Below are 13,560 nucleotides of genomic sequence, written 5' to 3' on the forward strand. Positions count from 1 at the left end.
AAAAAATTTTATAGTTTTTATCATAAAAAAGTCATTAACATTTTTCGAGTGAAATTTCTGATTTTTAAGAAAGTTAAACAAAAAAAAAAATTCAAAATAATGCTCCAGAATATTTACAAAAGTGATTTTGGAATGTTCAAAAAACAAACTTTTTATAGAATTTTAGGGGTATTTCATTTTGCACCCCTGCCCCGTTTTGCCCCTCCCTTCCTTACATTAGGTACAATTAACACATTATTCAAATTAAACATGGAAAAAAAAGGTTTCTTGATGCAAAAAATATTTTTGATTATGAATTAAAAAAAAAAAATTTTCTTAAGACTTGAAAAATTTCTCACCTCAAGAAAATTTTTGTTTTCAATTCATAATGCAAAAATTTCTTAGGACAAGTAAAAATTTTTTGTTTCAACAAATCCTTTTTTTCTTTAGATCGTTTTTACCCCTTCTCTTGATGAAATCTCTAAAGTCACCAGTAGTGCTTTACAACATATTTTGGAACCGTTCAAAAACATCCCGAGATTGCCTGAAAAATTCGGATTAGGACGTTATGGGGTCAGTAGTCTCTGGAGGACTTTCAATGAAGACCAAACATTTATTCAGATGCAAAAAAATATTGACAATCAAGTCGATACGTGTTTCAATTCAATTGAAAATTATCTCAAGACATGGGAACCGTTTCGCGATGTATGGGAAGTTGACAAAGATTTATTTATTAAAAGGTAATTAATATATTTTTTTATCTAACTGACTTACATTAAATGATATATTTGATATAATTTAATAGGTACAAAAATTTGAAACCATCAGCGGTTTTATTTGAAGCAGAAATCGGAAAATATACTGAGATAGCGAATAATTTACAAATTCAAGAAACATTCGCGACAGTAAATTTTTTAAATATTAATTCAGATCAACTGAAAAACGCAATAATAGAACACTGTGTAGAGTGGCAAAATAAATTAACACTCTTGTTATTACGTATGACTCAAGAATTAGTCGAGCAGCTGAACGTTTACATGGAGGAAAATATAAAAAAGTAAATATCTTAAATATTATAGCTATAGAATGTAAATAAAAATTACCCCTACAGAATTATTTATGTATTTACTTTTTTTTGTTGGTTAATACACTTCTAAAATAAGCTGTGTGTTTGCAGGATAAGCAGAGAGCCAACAGACTTCATCGAAATGCAAGCAACGTTGCAATTGTTCGAGAGACTCCGAGCTGAAATTCTATGGAAAGAGGAAGAATTCCCCAAGATACGAGAGCAGTACCAGACTCTAGGTAAACCCTGATCCAAGCGATTGGTAGGGGGTAAATCGATCGCGTTACCAGAAGGAATTACCTGTGCCCGAAACCCCAGAGTAATTGCTTGAGTCTTGCCTCAAATCCACGCCAATCGACAAACCTTATTTCATTTTATTCACTTTATATTTTTTTCATTTAATCTTTTTTTTTTCATCATTATATCCAATGAATTTAATCGTAGAGAAATATCAAGTACGAATGACTCTTGAGTTTAAGAGGAAAATAAAGAATTTACCGAAATCATGGACTAGTTACGTTGAATTTATCTCAAACTACGCGGTGACAATTGCCGAGATAAAGGTACATTATTATGTCATCTCTACTTGTCTTGTTTTTTTTTGTTATTTACTTATTTTTCAAATGCTCTGTATACATATCACGAAATTTTGTTCTGATTATTATGCCTTGATCGTACTCAAGCTGCAATGCACGCTCGCACTTGAATGCTCCTAACGTAGACATTTTTCCCACAGGAACAGTTCAAGTGCAAACTCTTGAAGCAGGCAGATGTATTTAAGGAAGACACTGTCGCGTTGCTAAATAGATTCCAAGATAGCGGGCCATTCACCTCAGACTGGAAAACTCACGGTTTTTATAATTGTTTATTTATTTATTTATTTTTTTATTTATTTACTAACTTAATTATCATCTGCCTTCAATCACTGAAAAAAATAATCAGTAGCAGCAACCGATTGGCAATCGGTAGCCGCTACCAATTATTTTTCGGCAGCCGCTACCGATTAATTTTCAGTAGCAGCCACTAATTATTTCGGTAGCTGCTACCGATTAATTTTCAGTAGCAGCCACTGATTATTTCGGTAGCGGCTACCAAAAAATAATCGGTAGTAGTTACTCTTTGTCAATAGGTAGCTGCTACCGATTATTTTAGTCAGTGAATCAGTCAAGTAAACTTTGATAATTTTTTTTAACAAATCTATATTTTTTTCAGATGCTCTAACATGGCTGGCTGATTTTAAACAACAGTTAGAACAATTGAGACAAGCTGAAGTTGAACTTAAAAATAATCTCAATATTTTTGAAGCCAATCTAGTTGACTCGTTAGAACTAGACAAGATTGACAAAGTAATTTTAAATATTTTTAATTCGAGTGTTAATTTGCACGTGAGCAATAAATTTAAAAAAAAAATGTTTTATTAGGAGTTTTCAGCAATTCAACTTGTGTGGGAATTGACAAAAAAATGGGACGAATCATGGGAACGTTATAAAACAGTTAACTTCTGGACAATAGAGATCGATGAAATGGAAACAGAGGCATCGAAATTATTTAAAAAATTTACTCGGCTATCGAAAGAACTTGAAAACAAAAATTGGTCAATAATTGAATTTACTAGATCGAGTATTGATAAATTTCGTCGTACATTACCTTTAATAATAGACCTGAAAAATCCTGCAATGCGTAAACGTCACTGGGACAAAGTTAAATCCACAATAGGCCATGAATTCGACGAATTTTCGGAAGGATTTACATTGTCATTAATAATAAAAATGCAATTACAAAATTATTCGGATGAAATTGGTGATATATCAAATTCCGCGTCCATGGAATTAACGATAGAACAAGTAGAGCAAAATAAAACAAAATAAAAGCAAGAAATTTATCTCTTGCGTAGATTTAATCTGAGGGAATTTCTTTAGGGTTTAAAGAGCATCACTGCAACATGGGATACTCGGAAACTGGAAATGACACTTAACAAAGAAACTGGAATTTATCGATTACAATCAGTGGACGAGATCTTTCAGACTTTAGAGGATCACCAAGTCCAGTTGTCAGCAATGAAGTCAACGAGGTGTAGTAAAGCTTTAACCCTTTTTTTATTGACAGAGAGTTAAAGATAAGGAAAATAAAGCTAGTGAATCGATCACAGGCAAGTAAAGCTCCTGTTTTCTAGCTCGTTATCTTTTTTGGTCTATCGTCTAGGTTTGTCGAGCCCTTCGTCAACGATGTAGACCAATGGGAACGTACTTTATCCACGATTGCCGATTTGCTTGAAGTAATTCTTCTTGTACAAAAAGACTATATATATCTGGATAATATATTCCGTACAGAAGATATAAGAAAGCAAATGCCAAACGAAACAGACAGCTTTGATGCATTAACCATCGAATTCAAAGACATTTCCAGTCAAATTGCTAAAGCACAAAATATCGTCCAAGCTTGTCACGATTCAAGTTAAATTCTTTAAAGAGATTGTGTTCTATACATTCTGACATTTATTTAAATTTATCTGTATACATTTTTTTTAGATATACTACTCAAACGGCTGAATAAACTCCTGAATCATATGGACTCGATTCAACGTGCACTAGAGCAATATTTAGAAAGTAAACGTCATATATTTCCGCGGTTTTACTTCATATCCAATGATGATCTTCTAGAGATACTGGGCAGCGCAAAACATCCGGATTTAATACAACGACATATAAAAAAACTCTTTGGGAATATAAACTCTTTGAAAATATCAAAAGTATATCACATGAGATTATATCTATTGAGTGTAATAATACGAATGAGTTATTTCATATTACAGCTTATAACGGGTAGGCATATAGCCGAAGGAATGTTTTCAACTGAAGGAGAGTACGTGGAATTTCTTAAGTCAGTAAATTTGGAGGGACAAGTAGAGTATTGGCTTTGTAAAATTGGTATGAAACTTTTCTAAAATATAATTTATTCCCCATTTAATATTTTCTATTTTCCAAGTGCGAAATTTAAAAAAAAAAAATTAAATGTATTTTTCCAGCTGAAATTTGTTTCTCTTTTCCCTATTCACCTTAACTTTTTTTTTTTTTTTTGCAATAAAAGACCCGTTCGATTCAAAATGAGCTCATTCTATATAACGAAACAAGATTACACATTGTTCGTTGCAGAAATAGCTATGCGAGAGTGTCTGAAAGAGGTTCTACGACAGTGTCGTGCGGCACTACGAAAAATCCAGGATAAGCGAGACAAGTGGGTGAAGGAGTGGCCGAGTCAGCCGGGAATAACGTCCACTCAGATACAGTGGACAAGCGACTGCACACGAGTACTTGTACATTGCAAGTGAGTACGGAAATTCAACGGTGTCTACCGGGTCTTCTATCCTCCAGCTAACTCAATGGACCTATACATAGATATACAATAGAGAAAGATGAACAAGGTTTAGGATAAGTGAAGTATGAGAGACAGAGATGAGCTGAGAAGTTGAGACGGTAGAGATGTAGATGGTCAGGTCAACGTGATGACTTAAGCGAGCCAGACACGGCAACTCTAATAAGAGAAATTTTGCATATTCTGCTTACCACCATCCTCACTTGTTCTCTCTTTACTCTCTCCTTTCTATCTCTATTTCATTATCTTCGTCTTTCTCTCTTACTCTTATTCTCACACTCACTATATTCTAAATATATATGTATACATATATAACAAGCTTTACTATTACTGGCCCTTCGTATACTACTCTCGTTTGCATATACCAGCGATGCTGTGAATAATTTAACCCACAGAGCCTTATTCTATTCCGCTTGGCCTCTGATAAAATTCGTACACCCAACGAACCGATGAGAGGGAAATATCGTTAGATATATATATACGTCGTACAAGATTATCTGATAAGCGTTTTCTCTCTCGTTTACTTACTCCTATATATAATAATACTGCTACTACTGCTACTGCTACTACTACAGCTTATGTACATGTTCCAGAGCTATGGAATCTAGGAAACCACTGAGAAAACTACGAAAACGGCAAAATCAAGCGCTCGCTAAGTATTCAGAAGCTATTCGTACTGATGTAGATAAACTACTGAGGATAAAACTCAAAGCTATTGTCGTCATTGAAATTCATGCGAGAGACGTCATTGAAAAATTATATAAACTACGTAAGGTTTTTTTTTTAACTATATTCAGGCAACATAATTTCAATCAATCTACTACGAATAATAAAACAATAATCCTGGTGAATGCGAAATACGGTCGTTTATCGCAGTTTGCCATAATTTACCTAAAATACGGCATTTATACGGAAAATTTACTGCAACCTACGGTAATTAACCGCGTTTGCCATAATTTACTCTAAAATACAGTATTTCTACGGCAAATCTTCCGCAATCTACGGTAATTTACAGGAATATACGGTATTTTAAGTGAGCTACCGTAAAGTACGGTAATTTACCACATTTGGTCTTAATTTACAGTAAATTATGGTAAAGTACGGCCATTTACCGTAAATTGCAGTATTTTTACCGTAGGCAATAGATTTTTTTTATTTGCACCATTTTTACAGTACAATACTTCACTTTACGGTAAATGACTGTACTCTTAATGCAAATTTACGGTAAAACTACCATACTTTTACTCTAGAATATCATACTTTTTCCTAAAATACCGTAATTCTTCCAAATACCGTAAATTACGGAATTTACCGTAGTTCGGATCTACCAGGAAACAAAGCGACCCTAACTGATGACTATTTATTGACATATTTATAATTAAATTTGACAGTGTCTATCACCGTCAGACAATAATCTGTACTCTGCACGATAAGATCTTTCTAATTATAATAACTGTGATATTAAAGAAATGAAAAACTCAATTTAATTTAAATTTTAAATAATCCGACAACACTGATCAGATAAAACAGCGTTATCTAAATTGAAAAAAAAAATTTTTTTATTAGGTTGTAAAGATGTTACATCATTTGATTGGATATCGCAATTGCGTTTTTACTGGGATCGTAATCTGGACGAGTGTGTTATACGACAAACTAACACTAATTTTATTTATGGATACGAATATCTCGGAAACTCGGAGCGCTTAGTCATCACGCCATTGACCGATAGGTAATTTCTATTCAATCTTTACTTTAATCTTTATTTTTATTTTTGTTTTGGGATAAAAGTAGCAATAAATATTTTCAAGACTTTGAGAGACATAAAGAAAATCTTGGTGTTCAAAAAGTATCGATTTAATTTCGATAAAAGGCAGCAGAAATGGGAAGTAGTTTAATTTATTGAAGTACTGGGACCATAAATCTAGTCTTGTGCATGCATCCAAGCAATTTGTTCGTAGAAAATGCAACTCGATGCAGCAATTTTGCATGTCGTTAATATTGCGTTTTCGTGAATATTCACTTAGGAGATTGCGATTGCGTCTTAGAAGTCTTGGAAATGTCTTTCACTTTGTCTGCGTTACTTTTTATTAAATCAATATATAACTTTTATAAATCCCAAAACATTTGTTTTATATATATATTTTTTTTGGTTTACTGTTTTTTGTTTTTTGTTTTAAAACAGATGTTACATAACTTTGACAACAGCACTCAATCTGTATCGCGGTGGGTGCCCTAAAGGACCAGCTGGTACTGGAAAAACAGAAACAGTAAAAGATCTCGGAAAAGCTTTAGGTTTGAATGTAATAGTACAAAACTGTTCAGAAGGTCTGGATTATAAAAGTATGGGAAGATTGTTCGCCGGTCTAGCGCAAACTGGTGCTTGGGGTTGCTTCGATGAGTTCAACAGGTTGTATTTTCACGGCCTAATATCTCTGGGACGACCAATAGAGTGTGTAATACCCTTTGTAGGATCAATATTGAAGTGCTGTCGGTTGTCGCCCAGCAAATTCTCTCCATCCTTACAGCACTTGCTCAGAAGTTAACGAGATTTCTCTTCGAGGGCTCTGATATTTCTCTCGTTCGAACAACGGGAATTTTCATCACTATGAATCCAGGGTATGCAGGCAGAACAGAATTACCTGACAATCTTAAGTCAATGTTTAGACCAATATCCATGATGGTGCCTGATAGCAGTATGATTGCGGAAATCAATCTCTTTGGAGAGGGATTCGAAAATACGAGAGCTCTCGCCAGAAAGGTATAGTCAATTTTAATTATGTCCAGACAATTATTATTCAATAATTCTGTCAATTAATTTTTATACCTCGATAACTATGGAAATTTATGATAATTTATTTTAATATTATTTTAAATTATAATATTAATTTATCGGGTTTTGAATTAGTCACTTTGAAAATTTAATCAGTTTACGAGTCTATCCATAATCAGTGTCTCGAGTTTTATCTTCATAATGAGAATTTTGTTCATCATCATTAGAGAAGATTTTTCGTTAAAAATTTAATAAATTATTTTAGTTATGAATAATTATGATACTTAAGCTAACCGACATTTAAGTATTTTTGAATTTTTTTTTTTTTAAATAAATTTAAAAAAAAAAACTGAACCAAAAATATGCACATGTAGGAAATTTAAAAAGCTATAACTGCAATTTTTTATTTTTTTATTTTTTTAGTTTGTTATTTTTGTAAAAAATCCAAAACTTATTAAACGTCGTCTAACTTCAGTGTCATGAATAATTATCGAGATGACTGAGTAATTTTTGTAACCCAATCCCGAAATTAAAAGTCTAGATTTAACAGCTTCAATATAATTATACTGATAGAAGAATTTCTTAGCATTTAAAAAGTAGTATTTAAGAAATCATATCTTAAACATCATTTTTTTGTATTTAACAAATATTTCATACTATTAAGAGGGATTCGCACTTTTCTCTCTATTACACTCGTCCACGAACGGTACTTCTGTATAACTCTTTGTTGCAATAGTCCAATAAATGACAACTTTAGCCGAGTTTTTCTCTTAAACAAACGAATATTATCAAACAATTGAAGCGCACTTCACTAGATTAGACAATAGTGCATCAGTGTACGGTTTGTATTTTGTAATTAAAGATTTTATTTCCGAAAAAAAACTCAACAGAAAATATCTGATAATCCCTTTTAAAAAATGACTTCTTACTATTTAAGAAATCATTTCTTAAGACATGATTTCTTGAATATTAACAAGTAATTTCTTAAATACTAAGAAATCTTTCTATCACTGTACTAGCTTAAAAATTAAAAATAATATTAATAACTTTAATGAAATAATTTCCAGGTATTCACTCTCTACACATTAGCACAACAGCAACTCAGTAAACAGCATCATTATGACTTTGGTTTACGAGGAATAGTAACGCTGACACGTTATGCCGGTAAGAAAAGACGTCAATACAGCCACTTACCGGATGAAGAGGTAACGAACTATATACTAAAACTTATTGCAATTAAAGTTGTTAACGTACTTTCTTGAAATGTTAATATCTACTTCCATCTCTAAACTTAATGTCTATTCCTTCTCTTAATTGCTCTCGACTCATCCACTTAAATACATACTATCGCTAATTAATTTTCGAATCTATTCTTCATTATACACTTCAATTTTATCAACCTCTAGTTAATTATAATTTAATAATAATTAGATAATAATATTATCAATGAATGATATGAACAAATCGAAATTGACATCCGATGATTTGCCATTATTCATCAACATTACATCAGATTTATTTCCTGAAATAAAAATACCCAAAGTCGATTACGATGAATTTATCGAATACATCACCAAGGAAGCAGTCAAGTTGAATTTACAGGTAAGTTAACTATAAAATTCATATTTGATTGAATTTTATACTCTATAATTTTAAAAAAATGACATGTATTTTTGTCAAGCCAATTCCAATGCTACTGACAAAAGTAATTGAACTGTATGAGACTAAAAATTCTCGACACTCGACAATGATCGTCGGGCAATCAAATACCGGTAAATCAACGATATGGAAAATTTTAAAAAACACATCTACGTCAATGAATAGAGATAAAAAAAAAGGATTCAATGTTGTAAATGAGTATCCCATTAATCCGAAAGCATTAAACTTGGGTGAACTGTACGGCGAATATAATCCTTCAACTGGTGAATGGTCAGACGGTATAATATCCTCTATTATGCGAAAGACCTGCACGGGTAAGTAGAATTATTATACTCCATAGAATGTCGAAGAAAATTACATCAGATTTGACAGATTAATTTCCTTTATACGTTCATTCTTATCCAATGGAATTTCTATTCATCTTTTCCAATAAACGTTTTAATAGATAACAGTTTAGATGAAAAGTGGATTATTTTTGATGGCCCAGTTGATGCATTGTGGATTGAAAACATGAACAGTGTAATGGACGACAATAAAATACTCACACTTATTAACAATGAACGCATAACAATGACGAAACAAGTATCATTGTTATTTGAAACTCAAGATTTGGCTGTTGCGTCACCGGCGACCGTTTCTAGAGCCGGTATGATTTATTGCGACTATAAAGACCTCGGATGGCACCCGCTCGTTAATTCATGGCTTGCAAAATATCAAACCATCTCTGAGGAATTTGTCCAACAAATAAACCTATTGTTTGAAAACTATATCGATAAAGTATTAACGTTCAAGCGGGTTAAGTGTAAAGAATTAATCACCGTTAATGAGCTAAATTCTGTCGAAAGTTTGTGCAAACTGTTACAAGTGCTCGCGACACCGGAAAATGGAGTTAAATTTGATGGAGATAGACATACTTTTAATTTGATGTGTAAAATTTGGTTTCTCTTTTGGTAAGTTTAAAAAAAGTTTCACTTTAGGATACAGATATGAAAAATAGCTCTGATACTTGAAACTTAAATATAATTTAGCATGATTTGGTCAGTCTGCTCGACGGTTGACGAAGAAGGACGACGTAAAATGGATAATTACGTTAGGGAGATGGATAATATTTTTCCTCTCAAGGATACGATCTACGAGTATTACGTTGACGTTAGACAGCGTGGTTTTACCTCATGGGAAGAAAAATTGTCATTGGCTTGGAGATATCCTACAGAGTAAGACGTGACGTTTAATAAAGTTTAGATTTAATTAAGTACTTTACTCATTTATTACTTGTATAACAAATTTATTCTTTTAAATATTGGGTTTAATTTATGGCCAACTTTATTAACCGGATTAAATTGCCATAGCTGATTTTTAAATTTAATTATTATTTTATAACTTGTTTCCCGCGAGTTATAATTATTCAAATAAAATATTATTTCAGAACACCGTTTTATAAAATAATAGTACCAACTGTTGACACAGTTAGGTATGACTATTTATTGAATGTACTACTGAAAAATGGGTATCCAGTGATGCTCGTAGGACCCGTCGGCACAGGAAAAACGTCAATGGCACAAACGGTACTAGAATCATTAGATAAAACCAAGTACAGTGTCCTTACAATAAATATGTCAGGACAAACAACCTCGAATAATATTCAAGACGCCATAGAAAGCCGTTTAGAAAAACGTATGAAGGGAATTTATCTACCATTTGGTGATAAAACGATGATAACATTTATGGACGACTTTAATATGCCGATGAAAGATACTTATGGCTCACAACCTCCGCTTGAATTAATACGACAATTTATTGATTACAAATTTTGGTAATTATTTATAATTTATCTTTAAACCAAATTATTTAAGGTGGGTCTATAGTAATTTTTGTCCAAGCTTTTCTCTCAAATAAAACCTCTAAACGCAAAATTAAGAACGAGGCTCGATGCATTACTTTAGAATCTATCAATCTAGGTTTTTATTTTTAAAAAATGTTTATTAATTTAAGAGAAAAACGTGGACAAAGTTTCCATTTACTGCGCAAGTGCAACAAAGATAATACCGTTCATCGACTTGAGTGTGACAGAGAAAAGTTCAGACTCCTCTTAAAATAAACAAAAAATTTTCTTTTTATTATTCGATCAACAAAACTATACCGGCTGTAAAATCAACAGGTATCATCGTACAAAACAAACTCAGAAGTACATTAAGAAAATGCAATTGATGAGCGCTATGGGGCCTAGTGGTGGCGGACGCAATGTCATAAGTAATCGTTTGATTACTAAATTTAATGTTATTAATATGACTTTTCCAATGGAAAAACAAATTGTACGCATATACAGTACAATGTTGAATCAACAATTGTTTGACTTTAACCCAGAAGTCAAGGGAATCGGTAAAAAAATTTTCATAAGAAATTATAAAAAAAAAAACTAATCAGTTTAAATTATTTTTAAATAATTTCACAGCTACTGAAATAACTTTGTCGACTATTGAAATTTATAATAGTGTAGTAAAAGCAATGCTACCTACTCCGGGTAAAATCCATTATTTATTTAATCTACGAGATATATCAAAGGTTATTATTTATGTATTATTATTCGAGTTTAAATTAGCCGAGAGACAGAAAAATTAATGACTGACTTATTAAAATTATAGTTTTATAAAATCGATAATAAAAAATATATGTCACTAGGTATTCCAGGGTCTTTTACGTAGCCACAAAGATTACCAACATTCCCGGTGGACATTTCTCCGTCTCTGGATTCACGAGATTTTCCGAGTGTTCAGTGACCGGCTGATTGACGACTGGTAATAACGAACGGGAAGAAGAAATAAAAAATTCTTTTTACCGTTCTTAAGACATCAATAATCATATATTGCCAAAGTGTGAATTTGTTATTATAATTTATCGAGAGCATATATACAGGGACCGTGATTGGTTGATTTCAAAGGTGAATGAACAGCTGGGCAAATACTTTGAGCTGACATTTCACAATCTGTGCCCGGAAAAACGTTGTCCTGTATTTGGTAAGTGTATTCTCAATTCAAGGCTCCAATCTCTTTCACAGTAAGTATTCGTAAAAATTCTTCTCCACTCGAGAGTAAGGTAAAGAGCTAAAGAAAAGATAGAGATAAAAAATTTACGAATATAGATGATAGGACTGAAAGCGAGCGAGCATCATGGTAAGAGACTTTACGAGTTCATCCTTTCGGGTCTGGTATAGCACCATAAAAAAGAAGACTTAAAGAAAAATAAATAAAAAGAAAAATGAATCTAAAGAAATTCCATCAGAGCGAATAAGACGATGTCACCCAGAAATCCACGAAGAAAAGAGCTTCTTCTTCGTCTACTGTGGACTGATGAATTATTCATTTCTTGCACACTTCGCACAAAACGCTTTACCTCAAACTTTTTTATTATAGGCACCTTTATGAACGCCCGGAACATATACGAGGACCTGCAGGACATGCATCCAGTGCGTTGTCACATTGAAAGACAGATGGAGGAATATAATACGTCACCGGGAGTTGTAAGACTTAATCTCGTTCTCTTTAGTCAAGCTGTCGAGCACATTTGCCGGATTGCACGAGTTATTTCCCAAGTAACTAAAATATTATTTTATAATAAAAATCGTAAATGGAACTTTTCACAACTCAATACTCAATGGTGAATTGCGGTGGGCTTTCAGCCACGCGGTAACATGCTGCTCGTTGGAATTGGTGGTAGTGGAAGGCAATCTCTGTCTAAAATAGCCAGTTACATGAGCGAATTGAAAGTCTTTCAAGTGCAAGTAACCAAGCACTACGGTGTTCTAGAATTTCGTGAAGATCTCAAGAGACTTTACTCAATGACAGGAGTGGACAACACGCCAACGAGTTTTCTTTTTCACGATTCTCAGGTTGTCGAGGAGCAATTTCTTGAAATCGTCAACAGCATGCTCGGAACTGGTCAAGTCCCAAACTTACACAAAACCGACGAAATTGAAGAGGTTTGTTTCGTTAACGGGCTTACAATAAACTCAAATTATGATTTTATCGACAAGATTTAGGTCTCTCATTCACTCTATTCACTCGATATAGATTAAAAACCGTCTGATTAAAGAAGCCACCAAAGCGGGTATCATACCAACGACCGAATCAATTATGTTATTTATGTTTGAACGCGTGCGCGCTAATATGCACATCATGTTATGTATGAATCCAATTGGTGAAAAGTTTCGCAATCGTTTAAGGCAATATCCGTCGTTGATAAATTGCACAACGATCGACTGGTTTCTTGCGTGGCCTAGAGAAGCACTCTTGGAAGTCGGCAACAAGTTCCTCATGAATCTTAGCCTCGTTACGACAATCACTGGGGTGGACAAACTGGTAAGAGTAATTCTGTGTTCGATAATAAAACAAAAAATCCTGGTAATAATAATAATGACATTCAAAAATAATAACAATAATAATAAAGGGATAGTCAATTGATCAAAATCCCACTGTTATTCTTTTATTACTTTATTTCCACTGGCCAGGAGCCCACGAGGTCAGAAACCACACCACCAATTTATTCACTGCAAGAACGCATGGTCGACGGTATTACCGCGACCTTTGCTCTAATTCACGACACGGTAATACAGTACTCGAAAAGAATGGCAATGGAGATGAAGAGATACTGCTACGTGACACCAGCAAATTTTCTTCAACTCGTTGTTGGTTACAAAAAGTAAGCTTTTAAACTCATC

At 33.1% G+C, this 13,560-nt stretch overlaps 1 protein-coding gene across 1 annotated transcript in view; it reads left to right on the forward strand.

Annotated features, from left to right (window-relative positions):
- The window catches only part of LOC103578256 (dynein axonemal heavy chain 2), a 31,854-nt gene that overhangs the window by 9,514 nt on the left and 8,780 nt on the right, over positions 1-13,560 (forward strand). The window contains exons 11-38 of the mRNA XM_053742458.1: positions 430-719; positions 785-1,036; positions 1,157-1,284; positions 2,258-2,391; positions 2,467-2,889; positions 2,965-3,116; positions 3,248-3,498; positions 3,574-3,796; positions 3,866-3,972; positions 4,198-4,369; positions 5,011-5,186; positions 5,984-6,146; positions 6,600-6,824; positions 6,887-7,175; positions 8,255-8,392; positions 8,619-8,789; positions 8,869-9,160; positions 9,292-9,796; positions 9,875-10,060; positions 10,273-10,659; positions 11,005-11,225; positions 11,299-11,408; positions 11,526-11,641; positions 11,760-11,860; positions 12,257-12,435; positions 12,523-12,822; positions 12,914-13,201; positions 13,351-13,541. Of these exons, the coding sequence (XP_053598433.1) occupies positions 430-719; positions 785-1,036; positions 1,157-1,284; positions 2,258-2,391; positions 2,467-2,889; positions 2,965-3,116; positions 3,248-3,498; positions 3,574-3,796; positions 3,866-3,972; positions 4,198-4,369; positions 5,011-5,186; positions 5,984-6,146; positions 6,600-6,824; positions 6,887-7,175; positions 8,255-8,392; positions 8,619-8,789; positions 8,869-9,160; positions 9,292-9,796; positions 9,875-10,060; positions 10,273-10,659; positions 11,005-11,225; positions 11,299-11,408; positions 11,526-11,641; positions 11,760-11,860; positions 12,257-12,435; positions 12,523-12,822; positions 12,914-13,201; positions 13,351-13,541 (6,170 nt within the window). The remainder of the gene's footprint in view (positions 1-429; positions 720-784; positions 1,037-1,156; positions 1,285-2,257; positions 2,392-2,466; positions 2,890-2,964; positions 3,117-3,247; positions 3,499-3,573; positions 3,797-3,865; positions 3,973-4,197; positions 4,370-5,010; positions 5,187-5,983; positions 6,147-6,599; positions 6,825-6,886; positions 7,176-8,254; positions 8,393-8,618; positions 8,790-8,868; positions 9,161-9,291; positions 9,797-9,874; positions 10,061-10,272; positions 10,660-11,004; positions 11,226-11,298; positions 11,409-11,525; positions 11,642-11,759; positions 11,861-12,256; positions 12,436-12,522; positions 12,823-12,913; positions 13,202-13,350; positions 13,542-13,560) is intronic.

Source organism: Microplitis demolitor, chromosome 10, assembly GCF_026212275.2.
Source record: "Microplitis demolitor isolate Queensland-Clemson2020A chromosome 10, iyMicDemo2.1a, whole genome shotgun sequence".
Lineage (NCBI taxonomy): Eukaryota > Metazoa > Arthropoda > Insecta > Hymenoptera > Braconidae > Microplitis > Microplitis demolitor.